Source organism: Sturnira hondurensis, unplaced genomic scaffold (assembly GCF_014824575.4).
Source record: "Sturnira hondurensis isolate 20B ecotype Veracruz unplaced genomic scaffold, ASM1482457v3 Scaffold0008761, whole genome shotgun sequence".
NCBI lineage: Eukaryota > Metazoa > Chordata > Mammalia > Chiroptera > Phyllostomidae > Sturnira > Sturnira hondurensis.
In genome coordinates, this window is record NW_028081392.1 from 6,035,841 (window position 1) to 6,055,205 (window position 19,365).

The window sequence follows — 19,365 nt, forward strand, 5'->3', positions numbered from 1 at the left end:
GAGAGAATAATACGCTCGGAATGAAGTTTAAAAGCCAAATAATGAGAATGGCAGTTGATAAGAGAAGATGAAGGCCCTGACATAGTCTGTGATAAAGGAGGGAGAAGTGCATGATTGGAGCCACAGAGGTGGGGGTGCCTGGTCTGGCTCTGCACAGCTGGTGCGGGAAAGTAGATTAGGAGATGTACAGGTGGGCAAGGCAAGGGCATGCTTTGGAGGCCCTATACCATCAGTGTGAGAGGGAGAATCCTCACACTGTAGCAGCCCTTCTGGCCCGTGATTACTTCCAAGTCCTTCTTCTAGCAGGCCTTAGCACATGCTGTTTCCTCTGCCTGGAAAGATGTCTCTCCATTCTTCCTACTGCTGGCCCCTTGTGGGATAGGCTGCATCATAGGTACATTCCTGGGCTACCAGGCTCTGGGACTCTGAGATCTGTATGCAGGATTATTGAGGTGTACACTCTGGAACAAGTTCTGTAAGAGTGAGGGGAGCAGGACTGAGTGAAGAGGGAAATTGAACTGGCTGCAGCTGCACCCAATCCCATTGCAGGCTCTGGACCTGGGACAGTCTTCAGAGTTGTCCTGCCCTGAGGCAAGAAGTCAAGCCTTTGTTTCCCCAAGTGGGAAACAAAGTCATTGGATGCAAGTGCTTCAGAAAGGATGTGTCTTCTTGAATGGGGCACCTCTCTTCAGCTAATGGCCATTCTCCAAGGGTAGAGAAGGTGAGGCTGAGTTCCTTGATGAGGAAATGAGAAATCTATAAGCTGACTCTCACAGACCCATCTCAAATAGGCCCCATGTTACTCATTTCTTTGTAGTACATTCTCATTTTTCTTCCTAGTATTTATTATGATTTATAATGACATATTTATTTGTATGTACTTTATTATAGTCTATCTCCCCCAATAAACGCTAACAGTTATTAACATAAGGACCATGTCCATCATAATCATAACTTTATCCTTAGTATCGAGCAGGGTGCCTGGCACAAAGTTGGTGCTCAAGTAATATTTCTTAAATGAATACAGAAATAAAGAATTAATGCAAGAAAGCAGACATGGCCAACAATGGTAGTTGGATTAGAATAGCAGGTCTCAGCATGGTCTGGACCAGAGGATGATGGGCCAGTATTACAGTCACCTGAAGCCCCCCCTAGAACTTCAGAGGAAGAGACCATGGTGCAGTGGCTATGAGAAGAGAGTGTGAGTCAAAGATGCCCCTGGCCAGCTGGTGTTTTAGGGAAGACCAGCCATCTTTGATTTTGCTTACTAATTCCGAGGGGCTCAAACTAACAGTGTTTGAAGCATGAATGCTGGACTGGGAGAACAATCATGAGATACACAGCAGAGGTTGGTACATCACCAACAAAACCCTAGGAGAATTTAGAGCACTTTCTGTCAAAAGATGGCTCATCTCTCATATCATGGTGCTGACAAGTAGTAAAATTAAATGTCAGCCAAACAACTTCCTGTGTGGGTGAGTGGTTTCCCAATCCATAATGCATGTTCACTGGGTAATACATTAAGGGTGAGATTTGACATCAAGGCTAAGACACCAGGTAATTAATCAAAACCCTGATTCATTCCCACAAACCTATGAGCAACACATTGGACTGCATGTTGCAGTTGCTACAAAAACTTTCTATTCAAACGTGGCAGACAATAGGAGGTGGGCGTGTGAAAATATCATTAAAAGGGAAGTGCCTTGAAGAAGGACAGAGGCACTATGCCCCATTTCACACAAGCTTGTGCTGCAAATTACAGATTCAGCCTTCCAGCCAAGGACATGTTTAAACAAAATATTTCAATAAGAAATTTAACCAAGTTTATAGACCATATAAACTCTTAAGTACTATCACTTTGGATATAAAGCAAGGAATGAAAAAGGGTTCTCTCATTGAGCCCACTGCTCAAGTTACTGGGGAATAAATTTGGGCACCTAATGGAAGCCTTTCATTGAGAAGCAGTGTCAGCAGAAGTTTATTATTTATATCTCCCACATATGCCACAGGTTTTTCCCCACCTTGTTGGGGTTTGTGCATGTAAGTCTTCAGGGTAATGTGATTCACCGAATCCCCACCTTGGTGTCAATAGAACAGATCCTGGTTGCATCCCTAAAAAAGTAATATTTCCCAACTTTTACTTTTCTGTAGATGTTGACTTTACAATGAAAGGAACACAAGGCTGTGAACATCGTGAAATCTGGGAGAGAACTGAGTTTTGAAGAAATAGTGGAAATATGTCAGTGAAAATGGTAGAATGCCACTTAAAAATTTTATATGAAAGGTAACATAGTATGGTGGAAAGAGCACAGGTTTTAGAGTCAGACCTACTCAAGTTTAAATGCTGTGTGACCTTGGGTGTATTATTTGACCACTCAGAGTCAGTTTTCTCATCACTATGACATGGTATTAACACCAGCCCCAGAGGGACACACACAATGCCACACACTTACTTTCATAATAATGATAGATGTTGTTTTTGTTGCTACTATGGCCATCATCTTGCCTAAAACATAAGAGCTATAGAGGTGTGGTCCACCCCTCAGCAGGTATTCTAGAAAATGGGACTGATCCAGTGTCCCTCAACTCTTTTGCTCTAACTGGTGGTATTCTGCCCTCACATCTGAGTGCTATGTGGCAACTGAATTTTCACACCAAACTAGCCACCCTTGACACAGTGCCCGATCCGGACCAAGTCTGGGTTTACCCTGGGGAACGGAGAGAAATGAGACTCATGGGCCTCATAGTCACTCTAGGAAGAGAGAGGAAACAGGTCACTTACTGTGATGCAGTTGAGAGGGGGTTTCAAGTACAGCCAGGGTGTGGAAGGGAAAACTTCAGGAGGTTAGAAAATGCTTTCTGGAAAAAGATTGGTCAGAAGGGCATCTTGATGTTAGCACTGGCTCATATGCCTCAGTGTCCCAGCAGGGGCCTTTATTCAGCCCCTGCAGCCTGATCACTTCCCAACCTCTTCCTTACCTTAGTGAGAGGGCCTTCTTCAGATCCCATCATGCCTTCAAGAGTCTTGCTCACAGAATACTGACAAATTAGGGGAAAACTGAAACCTAGGGTACCCTAGTAAAGAGTGGTAGTGATGCAGGACTTGAGTGACTTGACAAGATTACGTAGGCACCACAGGAGAGTCACTTGTCTTATAGGATTTCTTGCTTGGTCACACAAGATCTTGGGTGTCTTGCCCGTTGCTGGAACATATCATGCACTCACTGTTCTAGCTCTGGGTCAGGAGGCAGTAGATTACCTTAAGGAGAAAGCCTCCCCTCCCCAACCGTGGAGGCCTTGACTTGGTGGGTTTGCCTGGAAGAATGTTTACAGTGATAGATGCCACTTAATGCAAACTTTGCAGCAAATCCCCCAGAAATTTCCTCCCCTCTCAACTATACCTTAGATACCTTCTACATGCTATTTCCAGAAAGGACCTTACTTCTTTTCTTCCCTCCTCCTTCCTCTCCTACCCACCCCTTCAGTTGCAGAGCAAGGCAACTGAGATAAATAATGAATAACTAGAATGAATAACCAGAGCCCCTCTCATTCCAGGCTACTAATGCCAGTTGATGGATGGAGCTTGACACACCCACATTTCTTATGGTTGTTGTCCCACCTTTTTATCTAGAATTATTGCTCTACCTATCCTTTTCATAGACTGGGATTTTAACCCCCTTCATGGTGAGTGGCTTCATGCCATTTTAGGAAATGAATAATCACTGTAGCTTTGGGAATGGGAGGGAGGCAGCCAAGACTAAGAATGTAGCACAAATCCCATTGCTGATTCCAGGGTCAAAAATCACCCTCTCTGCATGCCCAGAACACAGTCACATTGGCCACATATTATAAAATGATATAGTACAATGTGGTTAAATACATCACTGATTTGCCAATAATAGGTATTGGTGTGTAAGTCTAACTGGCGGTGCAGCCGCTTGAGATATTGATTTTACTGTCTAATGGTTGAGAGAGACGTTATCTTGATTAATTACAAGTCAAAAACAGATGCATCATCTGTTAGATCTCTTGTGGAATTCACCTGAAAAAAATTCTACATGTGTCTCAAAATGCTGGAAATCTAAAAGGACAGGGTGAGCAGGGAGCAAACCACCCCTTCTGCCACCTGTCCCGAGTGAAGATAATGTCTGTGAATACTGGGCAAGATGGTGTGAGCTTATGGAGAAAAAGGAAAGGGGGTGCCCATCTTTCTCTTCTCTTCAACTGCAGCCTTAAAGTTCAGAAATTAAAAAGAGAAAGCACCACTGAATACAGAGCTTTCCCTGGAGTTAAGTATGGTAGCCTTTCTGACCTTGGTTGGGTGAAAACAGTCCCCTCCCCCTGGCATCCTAAAGACTCCTAAATGGTCACAAATGGAATTTCCTCTGCAAAAGTCATTTTGGAAGTATCCAGAGGATAATTTTCAGAACCCATGCATAAGGTACTAAGTAATATTATTTGTAAAGATGAAAAAACTGATGCATATTATGTGCACAGCTGCTGAATTTCAGTCAAAGGATGCTTTTACAGAAAATTCAAAGGAGTTTAAGAAAGAGAACTATTGCTTGGGACATGAAAAATTTTTTAAGTTGTTATAATCCATACAGCATGATAAGCCATAATATAATGTAAAGCTATAATGAGGTCTTATTTTCTTTTTGATTTGTGAGCTAAGCTTATACAACAATCTCTGTTGATAGGTGTGGTTGTTTTTCTATATTTTTCATTATTTTCTAAAACTTTCTCTATTTTTCAACTTGAACGCTCCCTGTATCATTGCAGCTGATGGTAGATCTACCATGGCAAGAAGCTGAGTTATGAGCACCCCCAGAAAATATCCTGCACTCTCTGTGCCAAAATGTAACTGCTCTGCCAGTTATGAATTGCTTGACTTTGGGAAAATAATATGGCATTTCTAAGCCTTAGCATCTTATTTGATGTCACTGCTTTATTCTATAAATATTAATTAAGAAATATTTACTGAAGTGAGGAGAATACAGTGATAACCAAAGGCACCTGGGACCCCACCCTTATTGGAGTTTCACTTGTAGCTGGGCCATTCTGATGGGAAAATTTAATGCATGTAAAACAACCTTGGAGTCTGTGATCTGTTCACTTAGCTGTAAGAGACGATGGACAGATTTATTCTAAGTGGTAGATGATTTCAGTCTTCATCGAGCCCAAGTTTAGTTAAGCCTTTCTATGTCACGTTACAAATGTTTATGTGAAAGTCTAAGCCACAGATTTGAAAGACTGTTTGCCAAGTTCACTTTTTATTTTAAAGGACATTTCCCCAGTTAGAAGTTTTTCCCTGCAGAGAGCAGGTGCCTGCGCCAAGGTCACCTTGCTGTTGGAGGGCCTCAGGAGGCTGCCCACCCCTGCAACTTGACCGAGAGCCTATTTTTCTTACCAAGTGTCAGGACGCTCCTCTTTCCCTAAATGCTTCCTCAATCTCTTTGCTAGTCCTCAATTTCCACTTTAGTGAGACCAAGTCAAACCGCATCTTGGCTTGAAGTTAATTTGTCCATTTAACTGACAGTTCCCGAGTTTCCACTTTGGGCCAGACTCCATGCCGTGAGTTCAGGGAACAGACTTGCGCTCTTCTGCTCTTGGCTCACCAGTTTAGCAGAAGGTCCTTGGGGATATCATAATTTTGTGTTTTTGTGGACCTTTTGAAGGAGAAGCACGGAAATGAACCCTTGCTGACTGGGGATGGGGCGGGGACTTGCATAATAACCCTCCTCCCCATCTACCTATTTCGGTAGCTCTGCACACATAGTGAAAAAAAATGGCCTAAAGAAGCTGTCCCTTAGCACCGCACAATTTATAGGCAGAGAGTGCTTTAAAGGAACTAATTTTTAAAGCTTCATGTTAATATTATGTGGGTTTTTCCAAAGAGTTCACCAGGAAAAAAAAAGAAAGAGAGGGTATAAAACTTCCACAGTTTAGCTATTCAATTGTCCCCTTCCTCCTGGTGGGGGAAAAAAAAAAAAACAACTTCATAAAGGGAACTCCGACCCACTGAAAATAAGAAACACATATTCCTCCTAGAGAGGCCAACACATGCATCAGCAGTGCTCCCAGGCAGGTTGAGGGGTCATTTGCTGAAACCTTTCTCCTCTTGCAGTTCTTGGTTCTTGCACCAGCTGGATGGAAATAATCCTGAGGAGTTAGAAATATTTTGCATGCAAAATAAACCCTAAACACAAAAACAATTTACATGATTAAATCACAAAGGGGCTTTTGGATAAAGGGTGGTCAGGGAAACTATCCAGCCTGCCTCCCTAAATTGGGCCCCTGCAGTGAGCATCCCCAGAATGAGCCTTACAGCAGCTGTACAAAGCACAGAAGGCATTTCCTCAGCCTCCATAGCATCACCTGAGGCAGATGTGGTTGACGGTTAAGAAAAGCTTGGCGAGTACACTGAGTTTGGCTTTCTCCGCCCTGCTCTGACTGACAGGCCAGGCTCTGCTCATCCCTGAAAACTAGCATCAGGGAATGACATACAGTTTGATAACATAAGATGCTTAGGTTTTCTGGCTCAAGTGAGATGTTCAGAGCTAATAGCCCTGTGAGCTGAGTTTTAGCTGCGATCTGCACCTTGAGATATCCGTTATGTCTGGCTCAGGAAAAAGGGAAAAGAATGAGAGCTTATTTCTAGAAAGGTTTCCGATGAGCAGCATTTGTCATTGAAGGGGAAGATGGGTATAATTAGCTTGTCAGTCTAGTTTGGGCTGAGCAGGCTGTCTCTGCTAAGAAAGATGGACTAACTGCCAGGGCCACTGACAGGCAGTCGATAGCGCAGCAATTAATGTCATAAATAATTCCAGAACCAATTACATCAAAATGGACTCGGAGCTTTAAAAAGGTACAGAATTCTCTTATTCTTCCTGCTAACAGCAAGAAACAGCTTTCATTTTTCTCTGTAATTACTTTTCATCGTATACAGCAATACAGCTGAGCTTTTCTGTCCATATTTAAGCCTTGTCTTTCTCCCAGCCTCTTCCCCCACTGCCAGCCTCCCTCCTTCACCCCACAGGACAAGGCTGTTAAAGTCGATCTTCCCTGCCGGAGCAGTGGGGTGAATGTATAATCTTTTAACTGGGCTGTTGCTGGAGAACTCCAGCTACACCTAAATGATTAAGAGCCAAGTTTTCGAAAATGTCATGGACAATGACAACAGAGTGCCCCAAACAATGGCATTTGGAAATGAAGACATTTGTGAAATAAATGGATTTGTCTTATTATTTTAAAGGTTGCTGCGACTTTGCTTTCACTGAATTTATTGATCTTTTCCCCTTCTCCTCCTTCTTCTTCTTCCTCTTCTGCCCTCCTCCTCTGTACAATTGCCAAGCATGGAAGTGAGGCCAAACTACCCCCTCCACACTGCAAACACAATTCAATACCGCCTGTGTGTTAATGGGCATTTTTTTAAGAAGGACTATCCGTCGCTTTAGCACAGTCTTTTGCTTAAAAGCTATTCTCTTGAGCTGTCTCCACTCTTCAGCTCGTTCTCTCTGCATTATAGTACTATGTAGATAACACAAAGGTTATTATACTCATAATAGCAACAACATACCAGATACCACTTGTGCTAATCGTCTCCTCTCCCACCCCACTTTCTTTCTAGCCCCATCAGTTGCTTCTGTGGCTGGTGTAGAGAAAAGAGGGAATTGTGAGAAAAGAAATTATTGCAGTATTCATTCACAGCTTTGTTCCGGGCCTGACAAAAATTTCCAACTTTTCAACCATGGTGGTGTTCACTCCGGAGGGACCTAGGAAAATGTCTTACAAAGTTCCCACTGCTTCGAAACCAGAAACAGCTGTTGGTGTCGCTTGCAGTTTGCTGAGTGTGCTCCAGAGTTAAGCACCTGCAGCTGATGGCTCTCCCTTTAGCAGTAGGTGTCACTGCGGTGAGTGGTAATTACAGGGAAGGTTTTAGAGGACATGGGATAATTAGGCCAGCCTGTGCAGGCATAAACACTGACATTTACCATATTAAAAACTGGAAATGTCGGCGTTTTCCTCCCTCCCAAGGCCACAACAATAGCAACGTCACCAACAAGGATATGTTTTCAAGAGCACAAAGGGTCTGTGCATTTAAAGGAGTCTGACTGGGTGCCTATGCTTAGCATCTGGTGCTGAAGGGGTTCAACTGCCCACCTGGGAAAGGATCCTGCTGAGGTCACATAGCTCCTGTTCTGTACTCTTGCTCCTTGTGCTTGGACACACAACACGCACATCTAAGGTTTGAATGGTGGAGGGGTGGTGGGGCGTGATGAATGAATGGCACCATGCAGACATCACCCATCCCTTTCCACTTCAGGCTAGACATAGACTCTCTCAATATGCCTTCACCTGGGACCTGGGTTATTTGATGGCAATAACCCAGGTAAATTTCCTGATTCTTTGGCAAGTGACAGCAAGGCAGTAAAAAGGTAGGTGACACCAAGCTCTATCTAGCCTTATAAACCAAAATTACCCCTCTAAGAGCTGAAGCTGCAGAAATGTTCTTTACTCTCCATCCCAGATAGGAATGGAACAGTGCCTAAAGACAAGTTCAATAATGCCTAGGTTGGCACTGAAACCTCTGGAAGGGAGCCTATTCTGAAGGGCACCAGCCTGTTGCAAATACAAGGCGGTCAAACCAGAGGACCTGAGTTTGAATCCCAGTCTGGCATTTTCCTATTAAACAGCCCTGCTTAACTCAAATCCACAGTTCTCCCTTTTAAGAGATGCATGCATAAAACTATCTAGCTCCTAGGGTTATTGTAAGAAAAAAAGAAATATAGACATTTTAAAAAGTGAACACACAAGAAGAGTTTGATAAAAAAACAATGAATAAAAGTAGTAGGAGGGGGTAGGATTAAGGGTCAGAAATGGGGATGGCTGGGGTGGGGGCAGTTGTGGGGGCAAAGGAGAGATAACTGTACTTGAACAATAAAGAAAGTTCAATTTAAAAAAGTGGTAGGAAGAATTTGATAAAATTGTAAAATTCTTTATGATGGCAAAAGTTCATTTGTCCCAAATAGGTAACTGCATCGGAGGCTGATTTCCCCAAAGAAGAAGGAAAAGCCAAGTCCAAGTTTTCTGTGCTTGGAAAAGATGGCAATGACCAAATGACAAACCCTGGGTACTTCCAGAATACAAGACCTGGAGAAATGTTTGTGCCTAAAAATAAAGTGGTGGGAGTCAGTTCTCACACTTGCTCCCTCACTAACCCTGCAAGTGTAGGGGAGGGCTTCCGCTAGGGTGAGACTACACTCTAGCCTTTTGGATGGAAATTTTTCAGTATGGTCTAGGTCCTAAATGTGGAGGCCTCCATGGCCTTCCCATATTTTACTTCTCTGCAGGAAGTACACAGGGCCTACATCCATTAATGTGGGCTGCTGGGAATAGGGTCCTGGGGCCCTGTGGTCTGGGAAAGGAAGGCAGAGTGGACCTGTGTTAAGAGCTGGAAGCCTGATTCCAGGTGACTATGTGTTAACCCTGGACAAATTACTCCAACTATCTAAACTTGAACTTTCTCATTTATAAATGAGAGGAAATAACTCACCTGTATCCACCAGTGCTATGGGAGGAATAAATAAGCCAGCTCGGGCAAAACACCTATCCACTAGATACTAAAATGTTGCCACGTTCTTTGTATATTCCCTTTCTCATCTTCTGTCTGCCTTCACAAGGAGTTTATGAGTATCTAATGTCAAATGGCATCAGACAGATGAGTATGAATACTTTCTTGTTATTTTCATGCTTCTCTGAGGAGCATTCTGGATGTGGTTATTCCCCTCTTCAAGACATCAGGCCCCGAGTTCCTTGTTTTGACTCAGGAACCAAGCAGACTTCTGCAGGGTCAGCAGCAAGCAGGCTGAACTGGAGATGGACACTGTTCTATCAGCTGTATTTTGCCACCCAAAATAAACACAATAAATTTATTTTACCTATTTCTAGATATAAAAGCCAGCCTAAACTTTTAGGCTTTGGTCACATAAAGATCCAGATTTTCAGAATATTTCTGTGGTCTGTGGAAGAGTAGGACTGAATATTTTAAATAGTCAATATCCTGAACAATTGGGCTTCACCAGAGATATGCATCCCCACAGCAGAACTGAGAGGATGGATGGTCAAACAGAGATCGGTACCAAGCAAAGGTTGACTTGCCCTGAGAGGGTCAAGGCAAGATTTGTAGTTAAGCCAACAAGAGCAGGTGACATATGAGCAGCCTTCAGGACAGATTGATAGTCTTTTTGGATGGTGTCTGAGATGGCCTCAGAGCCATGCTTCTGTGGGCCTTCCTGTTTTGCTAAGAGTTTTTTCTGTTCTTTAGGATTTTGGGCGACCACTCGTTTAATTGCCTTGACTCTGAAGGAGCTAGATTCTTACATAACTTTTAGACATTATGTGTTATTGAATAAGCCATAGGTTTTGAAGTTGAACAAACCCGGGTTCAAATTCTAGTCCTACTACTTCTTTGCTGTACAATTTTGAATAGATCTTAGTTTTACTTTTTCCTATATTTTTTCTTTCCTGTTTGTTCTCCTTGGTATAATGGGTAGAGTGATACCGACTCCATAAGGTTGTAGGGTGAATTATATAATATTCAAGAGGTAATCATGATAATAGTTATAGTAGTAAAAGTAATAGTTGTAGAATAATAATAATAATAATAGAAGATATTCTATTTTTCACTCTCACTCAGGTTACAGTTAAAATTATCGTAGCTGGATTTCCAATCTATTTTTTTACTTTACATCCCCTTTGAAAAAACTGTAGAACATGCATAAAGCACTGGCACACAATAATTTGTTTCCTTATTGCTTGAACTGGATGACAGTCCTAGATCTTCTGATTGAATTTTGGATTCATTTGAGACATCTGGATGCTATGTGTGCTGTCTTTGTTCCCAGGCTTCTCCAGAGTAGGGAGGCAGAGATGGAATTTTAACATCAGTGCCAACTTTTGGCTCTCTCTGCTTGGAGGATTAGGAAATGAGTTTGGTGGAAATGCTGTCTGTTGAGTCCCTGAAGATGCATAGAGGTGGGTCGAAAACTCCAGGCTTGGGGTCAAAGATGCTGTAAAATATTGGACATTTACCAAACTCCCCATTTTTTAAAAATTTTCTCTGTAATTCAGAAAGTCCCCGAAGCCTACTCCCACCACCACCTCAGCCAGTATCTCTCTTTTTCCTCATCTTCCTTAAGTTCCCTGCTAGTGAAAGAGGTATGTGTCTCTTGCTATATTCTGAAGTCACTTCATTCCATTTGATTGTGAATCCAAGAAGGGTAGGAACTTTTAGCAATTTTGTTTGTCAGTGTGTCTCTACCTCCTAACAGAGTGAATGGAACATGAAGACTACTCAGTAAACATTTATGAATGAATGAATAACTTTGATTTAACTAGAGCCCTTTGAAATTTTGGGTGCTCAAAAAGCCTCTTTTCTCAGAATATAGAAAACCAAATTTTCAATAGAAAACAAACTCTACAATAGAAAACTCTACAATAGAAAACTCCAACCTCTACAATTTCAGGTAGAATTTAATTATCTCAAATCACCAACCTTTATTCTTATCAGAAGCAATTCAGGTGACTCTAAGCATTAAGCCTACTATAAGCTGAGCACGGTGACTGACTTAATACTGCTTTATTTGGGAGAATAGAAAGAAAGAATAGGAAAAGCGAAGATAAATAATTCATTTTCTGTTGTTGTTTTGAAACTAATTTCCCTACATTGTATGTCATATATATTCTGAAGTTTGAAAACAATGGAAAAAACATCAATATCTCTGAATATGGATTCTTTCATCAAAGATTTGAATCATCTATAACATTGATAAATATGGTGACTTCATTGTCATCATTCAAGTCTTCATACAAGAAAAATAATATAAATAAAACCAGTATGAAGTTATCTTTTTCTATCATCTAAGATATAACACAATAATTTTTATACACATAATTATGTTAAATATAAATATTGACATATTTGCTGTGTTTGCTAACTAGGCAAAAATCTAATTCTGTGGGATTATTATATATTTTAGATGGTAAATTTCCCCTTCTCAACATCACTATACATAAATAATCTCATAATAGTCAAGCATAAATACATTTCCTTCTCTTCTAACAGAGTCAGCTCTCTAAATGGACACCCTAGAGTGATAGTTGAATTTATTAAGAAATAAAAACACCACCAGGAGCAGCTCCCAAGAACAGGAGCTAAAATATCACTAAGTAATGCTTGTCATAATGTGTGTGTGTGGCAAAGAAGGAAGGCAGCCCCACTTTGAGCCCATTGTTGATAAACAGAATTCTGGGCTTCCAAACAGTTTATCTTCCCATCTTATTTGACTATGCTGCTGTTCTTGGATTTCATCCTGATTTGAACATGTACTTTCAAGACATAAGAAGACATCTCAAAAACTACATTTAGAATTTTTTTATTTCTTATACTCAAGAAACTGTAGCCAGGTTTGAAGAGTAAAGGAGAATCATTTAGTTGAAAAATCTGTAAAAAAGAGTGCATATGCAGGGTAGAACAAAATTATTTTCCTCCACTCTTGTAGTGTGCATATATTTTACATTTCTCGTGACGTCATATGAACCCTTAACTCAGCAGTGTCTGAAGCCAGTCATCTGTGCCAATAAATTGACTTGAACTGTGTTTCTGTCCCTCTTTGCTGAAAAGGAGCAAATAACAGTATCAAACAGCTCTTTTATATCATCTATCTTATTTGTTTTCTCTTTCCTTGCTCAACTCAATGGAATCTCTCTCTTTTACACCCTTAGGGCATTTGCAATCTCATTTGTTAGCATTTCATAGTTTATAATATTGATTTTTCATGCATATCCTTGCTTTTTGTCAATACATTACAAATTCATGGAAAGGAAGATCCTATACTTCTTTGAATGACACCTAACAGAATTTCCTTGCTTGCACACAGTAGGTTCTTAGCATTTGGAAATGAGGATTAATGGCAGATTCATGGAAAAGTCTACATGTTAAAGGGTTAATAAAGTCTTCATTCACTAGTTTATTCACCAAATATTTATTAGATATTTCTATTTCATTACCTGTGATAATGAGATCTGCTTAAACATATATGTATTCTTTTCCAGAACTGCCACGGATGCCTGGCATGGTTTCATGGAGTAAGCAGGAGAAGGAGACTTTGGAAGAACCAGTTCTTGGTATAATTTCGCATTCAAATACAAGATACAGCTCAGTCTATTGGAGAAAATACAGTTGAGAATTCCCTATGTTTAATAACTATCATTAAAATGACAGCAATAAAGCCTAAAACCCAAAAAGGGGAAATCATGTGGGTCCTTATAGATTGTCACAGCCAAGAGCAATAAAAACTAAATCAATCACATATCATGGCAATAGATAATTTAGCTAGTACTGGAAATTAAATGAAAGGACATTTCCAGCACTCAGCCCACATTGTGGGAGGAAGAACATGCCCTCAGAATTCAGATGGGCTCATTGAACAGTGTAGGGTGAAAATAGGGGGAAGAGGAACATTATTTAAATGAGATTTAAATTGTTTTGTTTCATTATTCCTCTGAAGGTTGCCTTTGTTATTACATTGCAATATTTAGCCATCAACATTTCTGACACACCATGGGTTTCCTGGCATTCTCATTCTTCTTCAAGGGGAGAAAAGATGGCTTTTTTGAGAGTGGTCATGTAGTCTGGGCAGCTGGAGCCCCATCATCACATTATTTCTAGGGTTAGTTTTGGAGGACTTCTTGTACCTGAGGCAAATGTGGGGAGGATCAAAGAGTACCTCCAGAAGCTAGGAGGTTTGTTCTAGGCCTGTTTCTACCACGATCGATTGCAGATTAACAAATCTGGGCTTCAGAATTCTCGTTGGCAATGGGGAAAAGATTAGATTCAATCACCTTTCGGATGTTGTCTAGTGCTAACACTCTGCAATTCTATTATAAATGATTGGGAGGAAGAACAGAGTCCCAGTCATGGCTTTGACCTGCATGAGTTTGGCTGCTAGACTGAGGGAATGCCCTCAATGCAGGAACTCCTTTCCTGTCACCCACCCCCAGGAAACATTATATCTAGAATTAATGCATGAATGAATGACCAATGGGAAGTCTTTCATTCTTGGTGGATTATAAATCTAGTTCACTGAAATGTTTGCAACGAGGGATAAATTTTCTTATTTCAACTACAATATTGCCTTCTCCTTTAGGCTAATGTATGGGGAATCACTGAATCCATTTCCAATGTTTGCTTTTCTAAAGGAAACTGACTTGTGTTTAGTTCTTGTCTGGGGGGGGTGGTTCCACTGGGTGTTAAGCCACCTACCCTGACCCTTGTTCACATGAGCCATTCTTTTAGCTTTACAACATGTGGGAAAGAGGATTCATGCTACTTTTAAAAATGGGCATGGCAGAGGAGTATTAAAATAACCTGTGCAAACACTAAAGTTAATATTTTAAGGAACAAAACACCTGTCCCCTCCTATTGGCATGAAGAGTTGAGGTAGGCCAGGCAACTGAAATCTGAGTGAATGGCCTTAAACATAAAATGTACTACTACCTGTAAGGTGGAAAGTTTAGCTGGTAATGGACTATGGCAGCGACAAGGAAGGAAACAAAGACAGATTACAGGAGTGATTGGGAAGGCTACTTGTCAGCTGACCAAGGGCAAGGCTGTTCTAAAGACTTAGAGAAATGTCTTTGCATTTCAAAGTAAGTGATATTTAGTGAACTTTTGCTAAAGGGCCATTGATAGCTGTCTTAAAGGAGCACAGTTTGGGAAGAGACAACAAAGCAGACTTGCAGACATTCCAATTTTCATCTCTGGCTCCAGGTTGTGACATGTTTCTGACAGCCAGCTGCTTTCTGTTCTTTCGCGACTCCATTTCTCTACCAACCTGAACAATTCCTTTTCCCTTTTTCACTCCCATGTAAAGTCCTTCTTTAAACATGAAGATTTGCCAGCTGTTCTCAGAAATCTCTTCACCATCTATTCACAAACTTACAATAATGATGAACACTTGGTGAGTGCACCAGCCTCAGTGCTAGGCACACTCTATGTACTTACTTCCTCAATCAATTCACCCTCTCAACTGCTGCAAGAGGAAGCTACACTTATTACCTTCATTTTAAAAATGAGAAATCTGAGGATTAAAGAGGTTAAGTCCACTTGCCCAGTGGAGCTGAGATGCATACTCATTCATACTGCATCTGGGCACATGACTTGAACCTACTACACTATACTGCATTATCTCTACAGTAAGAGTTAGAACTAGCCCTTTAGAAATAATTACTTTATTTGCTTTTCACATAGTTTTTCTTTCTGTATCATTGTAATGTTATTTAGATTTTTTTGCCCTTGGCCCTAAGCTCCTGGAGACCAAGTTACATGCCCCATCCTTCTTACTACCTCCCTCTTTTGTCACCACTAGCCTGTGAACACAGCACACTGATACTAGCATGGTAGGTCTCTTCAAGCCCACCATCCCCCTTGGACCCTGCCTAGTTGCTCACCCAAAGCCAGTCTGTTTCAGAGTTGTCCTTTTGTCTACCTCCTTCTCTATGTCAGACTGCAAGAAACCCAAGGGGCAATGTGAAGCGATTAGTCCCCATGCATACACACAACCTCAGTGCAGCTGGGCTGCAAAGCCAGTTTATTATCTTAAGAAGAGGATCTGGTTTAGCCTGAGTTTACATCTCATCTGCCTCTCATTCATTAAATGGGCTCCAGGTGTCAGCTTACATTGCGTAAACTCCGCTGGTATGTATACAATGCCAGCAATATGGAAGAGGCTAACATGTGTTGAATACATCTACTGCATCTGAGGTCTCTGAAGGTCACCCACTAAAGTAATATATGGTGCTAGTTTTGGTGGCTGAAGGTCAAGTCATCTTGCTTTTCATAATGCATAAACCTGAAACTCACTCAGACACCAATCATATGACCTAAACCTTGGAACAAATATTTTACTAAGTAAATCAGAGAGCATGCTGGCATTTCTATTAACCTTCAATGCACTGCTGACAGAAAATGAATAATGATAAATAATAACTCAAGCCTGTAAATCATGTTTAGCATCAGAAGCAAGAAAAAATGCTCATGTGTGCTACCATCTGTTAGGAAGAGAACAGCAGGGATTAGAGGAGAGATGTGGGAGAAATGAGAGCTCACTGCCATTGGCTGGGGTAAGCACCTTTTGGATTTAATAAACTGACCAAGAAAGGGTAAGCCACCTCTAAGCAGAATTGATGGAGTAAGGAAAACCCCTTTTCCTTTCATTTCCTCTTTGATGGACATCGGTTTCTGGCTTTGATCTGCCAATCTTCCATAGTTCCTCTTTTCCTCATCTTTTGCCTCATTAAATCTGTTTCCACTGTACCCACTGGGTTACAGGGTCATTTATAAAAGAGTCACCTAACTAAACAAAATCTTCTTGCGGCCCTGTCTCTCCCCTCTCCACCCTGTACTAGTAGCACTTGGTTTTTATTGTCCTGTAGGCAGGAATGGCAGCTAGACCGCTGCCTGAAGTTCTATGCCTTCTCATAAACATCTCTGTGGAGAGGGAGGTCCTAGCCTGAAAGGCCTTCAGCCTTTTGGCACAGAATAACTCACTGCAATTCCAATCAATTTCACAAAATAGAAACGTGACTACCAAGGTGTGTGATATGTGAGGTCTACAGTGAAAAGTTCCTCTTGTAGGGAACCCCCATCCATCCTGGTCAGAAGGGGCTTACCCTTTATTGTTCAGTTTATTGAATCCAAACGTGCTTACCCCAGCCAATGGCATCTAGGAGCATCTCTTCCTGGGGTTGCAGACATGTGTTTGCTTTTCTTTCCTCTCTTTCCTCCTTCTTTTAGTGGGGCCAACATTTGCCAAGTTGGCATTGCCTTCGGATGCATTCCAGCCAAGAAACAGACAAAAGCAAGTTCTATGGTTACATTTTTTGGAATAAAAATTCATCCCATTTTTTTTTTTGCTAATTTTGTGAGCACCTCAGGTGCCAAGGCAGTTCTGGCCCCCAATTCATTGAAAAGTGTGACTTGAAGTCACACTGCCCATTTCTCTTTTCCAGATGACCCCAGTTTGTCCAGTCAACAGGCTGCTCAAGAGGAAGCCAGGCCTGTCAACAGACTTTTTATCTCAGACTCTGTGTTTGTTTCTCCATGAGACATGGGTGGCAACTGTCCCTGCAAGGGTTTCAGTTCATTAGGTTGAAGGGATGTTGTTGTGTAGCCCTTGGGGCTCTGCCCATGATGGCTGCTTTGTGATTATATGTTCTTCTCTTTGGGAATTATATAATCAGAAAGAGAATGTATTCTTTTTATTGTTTGAAACACGAGTCTTTTTTGAATGCCAGTAATTTAAAGTCATTCTGGACCCCTTGAGATCAGAGCTATGCTAAGTGATGATAAGCCAGATATAGTAAATGGAAGAAAAGTAGTTCTAACTGCTTGCAGAAATTTTGTTTCCTTTACTTGCTGTTGGATCCGTTTCCCCATTTGGATTGGGGGCCTCATTCAAAGAACTGGAAGGGAAATGAAGCCAAAGAGCATTCAGTTTACAGTGGGAAAATTACTGTGAGGTCCCCATTAGGCTAAGTAACCATGACATCTCCCTCTGAGCCTCAGTTTCCCTACTATAAATTGTCTAACCTAGTGAATTTCCTTCTCATCGGTTTCATCTCCTTCCTTTCTCTGTATTTCTTTACCTTCCCCACTTTTTTAATTAGAGAGGAAATAGATGAAAGAAAAAATGAAAGGAAAAGCAGAAAATTAGCATTTTCTTGGCTGCACATTTCATTTATTAATATTGCAATTTGAGGTAATGAAATTCACAGAATGCAAAAGGTTTAAAGTTCGCTTGGTGGGGTGAACTACATCACATGGTATATGGCTTGAATTTCAAGGTGAGGTTCATTATGCAGAATGCACAATGTGGGCAAGCTAACAATGCCATAAACTCTTCAGTTTTGCATTTTTGACTTTAATGTTGCATTAGTGTAGGTTTGGGGTTTTAATATGCTGTATAAATATGGAATACGTATTTGTAAGTACAGGAGCCAGGGAAGAGAGAATTTTTCTGTTTTAAATCTCTGGCTTTGAAAGTCCAACTCTATTTGCTCTCTGGTTGGCTATTTTAGAAAGCAGGTGGGAAAAAGTAGGGCAGGGTGACTTAACTAGGAACAATCCTCATTTATGCCCAAATCCATTATCAAAGGCAGAGGCTTGCTCTCAACCTCACTGCAGTTTGTGGAGGATTTAGTAGTGGAAACCAAAGGTTCCTGGGAGGGAAGACTCAGGATAAAGGAAAAATTTTACTTGGCTCATCCCTGGCACCCGCCCAGGCCAGAGCTTCCTCTCATTCCACTGATGGTCAGTGTCAGCTCCCTCCCTTGTTTTTTCTCCGATTAATAATGTTGCTCATCCTGAGTGGTAGGTGGAAGTCTCTAGGCAACAGAAAAGATGGGAATAGCTGTACAGTTTATTTCTAGCAGAGGACATGGCAAATTCACTGCACCTAATAGGGATAGTCAGTGAGCTTGAAAAGGACACCCTTTGGGGATAATGTTGTGTCCTCACTGCCATGGACTTTCCGGGAACCCAACCTGCCTGATGAGATGCTCTCCACTGTCAGAGACAGCAGAGGTACCACACTTTTCTCCCTTAGGAGTCATTGTTGTCTGCCTCAGCACTCATAGCTGTCTGATAGGTGCCACTTTTCCACTGTCTGGGCTCCTGAAGTTCTTCCCAGTAGGTGGGAAAGGGATTGATACTGTAGGAAAGACTAATGTTGGAGAGGCAGATTTGGGAAAGAAAGGAAAAATACAATTTCTAGAACTCAAATGGAGATAATTTAGACCCCAGGAGTTCATTTGTGAACTGGGGCTCACAAACCTGCCCCAGCACTGTCTGATCCCCCATGGTGATGGTATCTCTGCATCTCAGAATCAGACATGTCTGGAGCCAAGGAAGTCCCTTTGAGGTAACACAACACTTCTCAGTTCTTTTCTCCACCAAACTGCCATAGCTTTAAGACATGCACTTCTGCTAAAGAGCATGGGGCTTTCTACCTAGCCTTGAAACTATTGGTATAATCTCCTATCTCCTCTGCTTTCCACTGAGGTAAAACTTTCTCATATCATGTTCAAACCACTTGAGGACCTACCATGTACCAGGCCCCATGATAACTACAATGTCCATATAGACAATGGTACCTGCTCTTATGATGCTCACCACCTGGTGAGGAAGGGGATTACATGAATGAGCAGTGTTCATTTACTGGGATGAGTGCTGTGATGAATCAGCACTCACATAGGGAAGGGAGCATTCTCTCTGTCTCAGGGAACAGAGGGTGCATAAAAATG

At 41.5% G+C, this 19,365-nt stretch overlaps 1 protein-coding gene across 1 annotated transcript in view; it reads left to right on the top strand.

The window, feature by feature from the left end:
• Positions 1-13,291, top strand: part of LRMDA (leucine rich melanocyte differentiation associated) — a 1,160,480-nt gene extending 1,147,189 nt beyond the window's left edge. The window contains exon 7 of the mRNA XM_037055995.1: positions 13,117-13,291. Within this exon, the coding sequence (XP_036911890.1) occupies positions 13,117-13,247 (131 nt within the window). The 3' untranslated portion in view covers positions 13,248-13,291. The remainder of the gene's footprint in view (positions 1-13,116) is intronic.
• Positions 13,292-19,365: the final 6,074 nt, after the last annotated feature.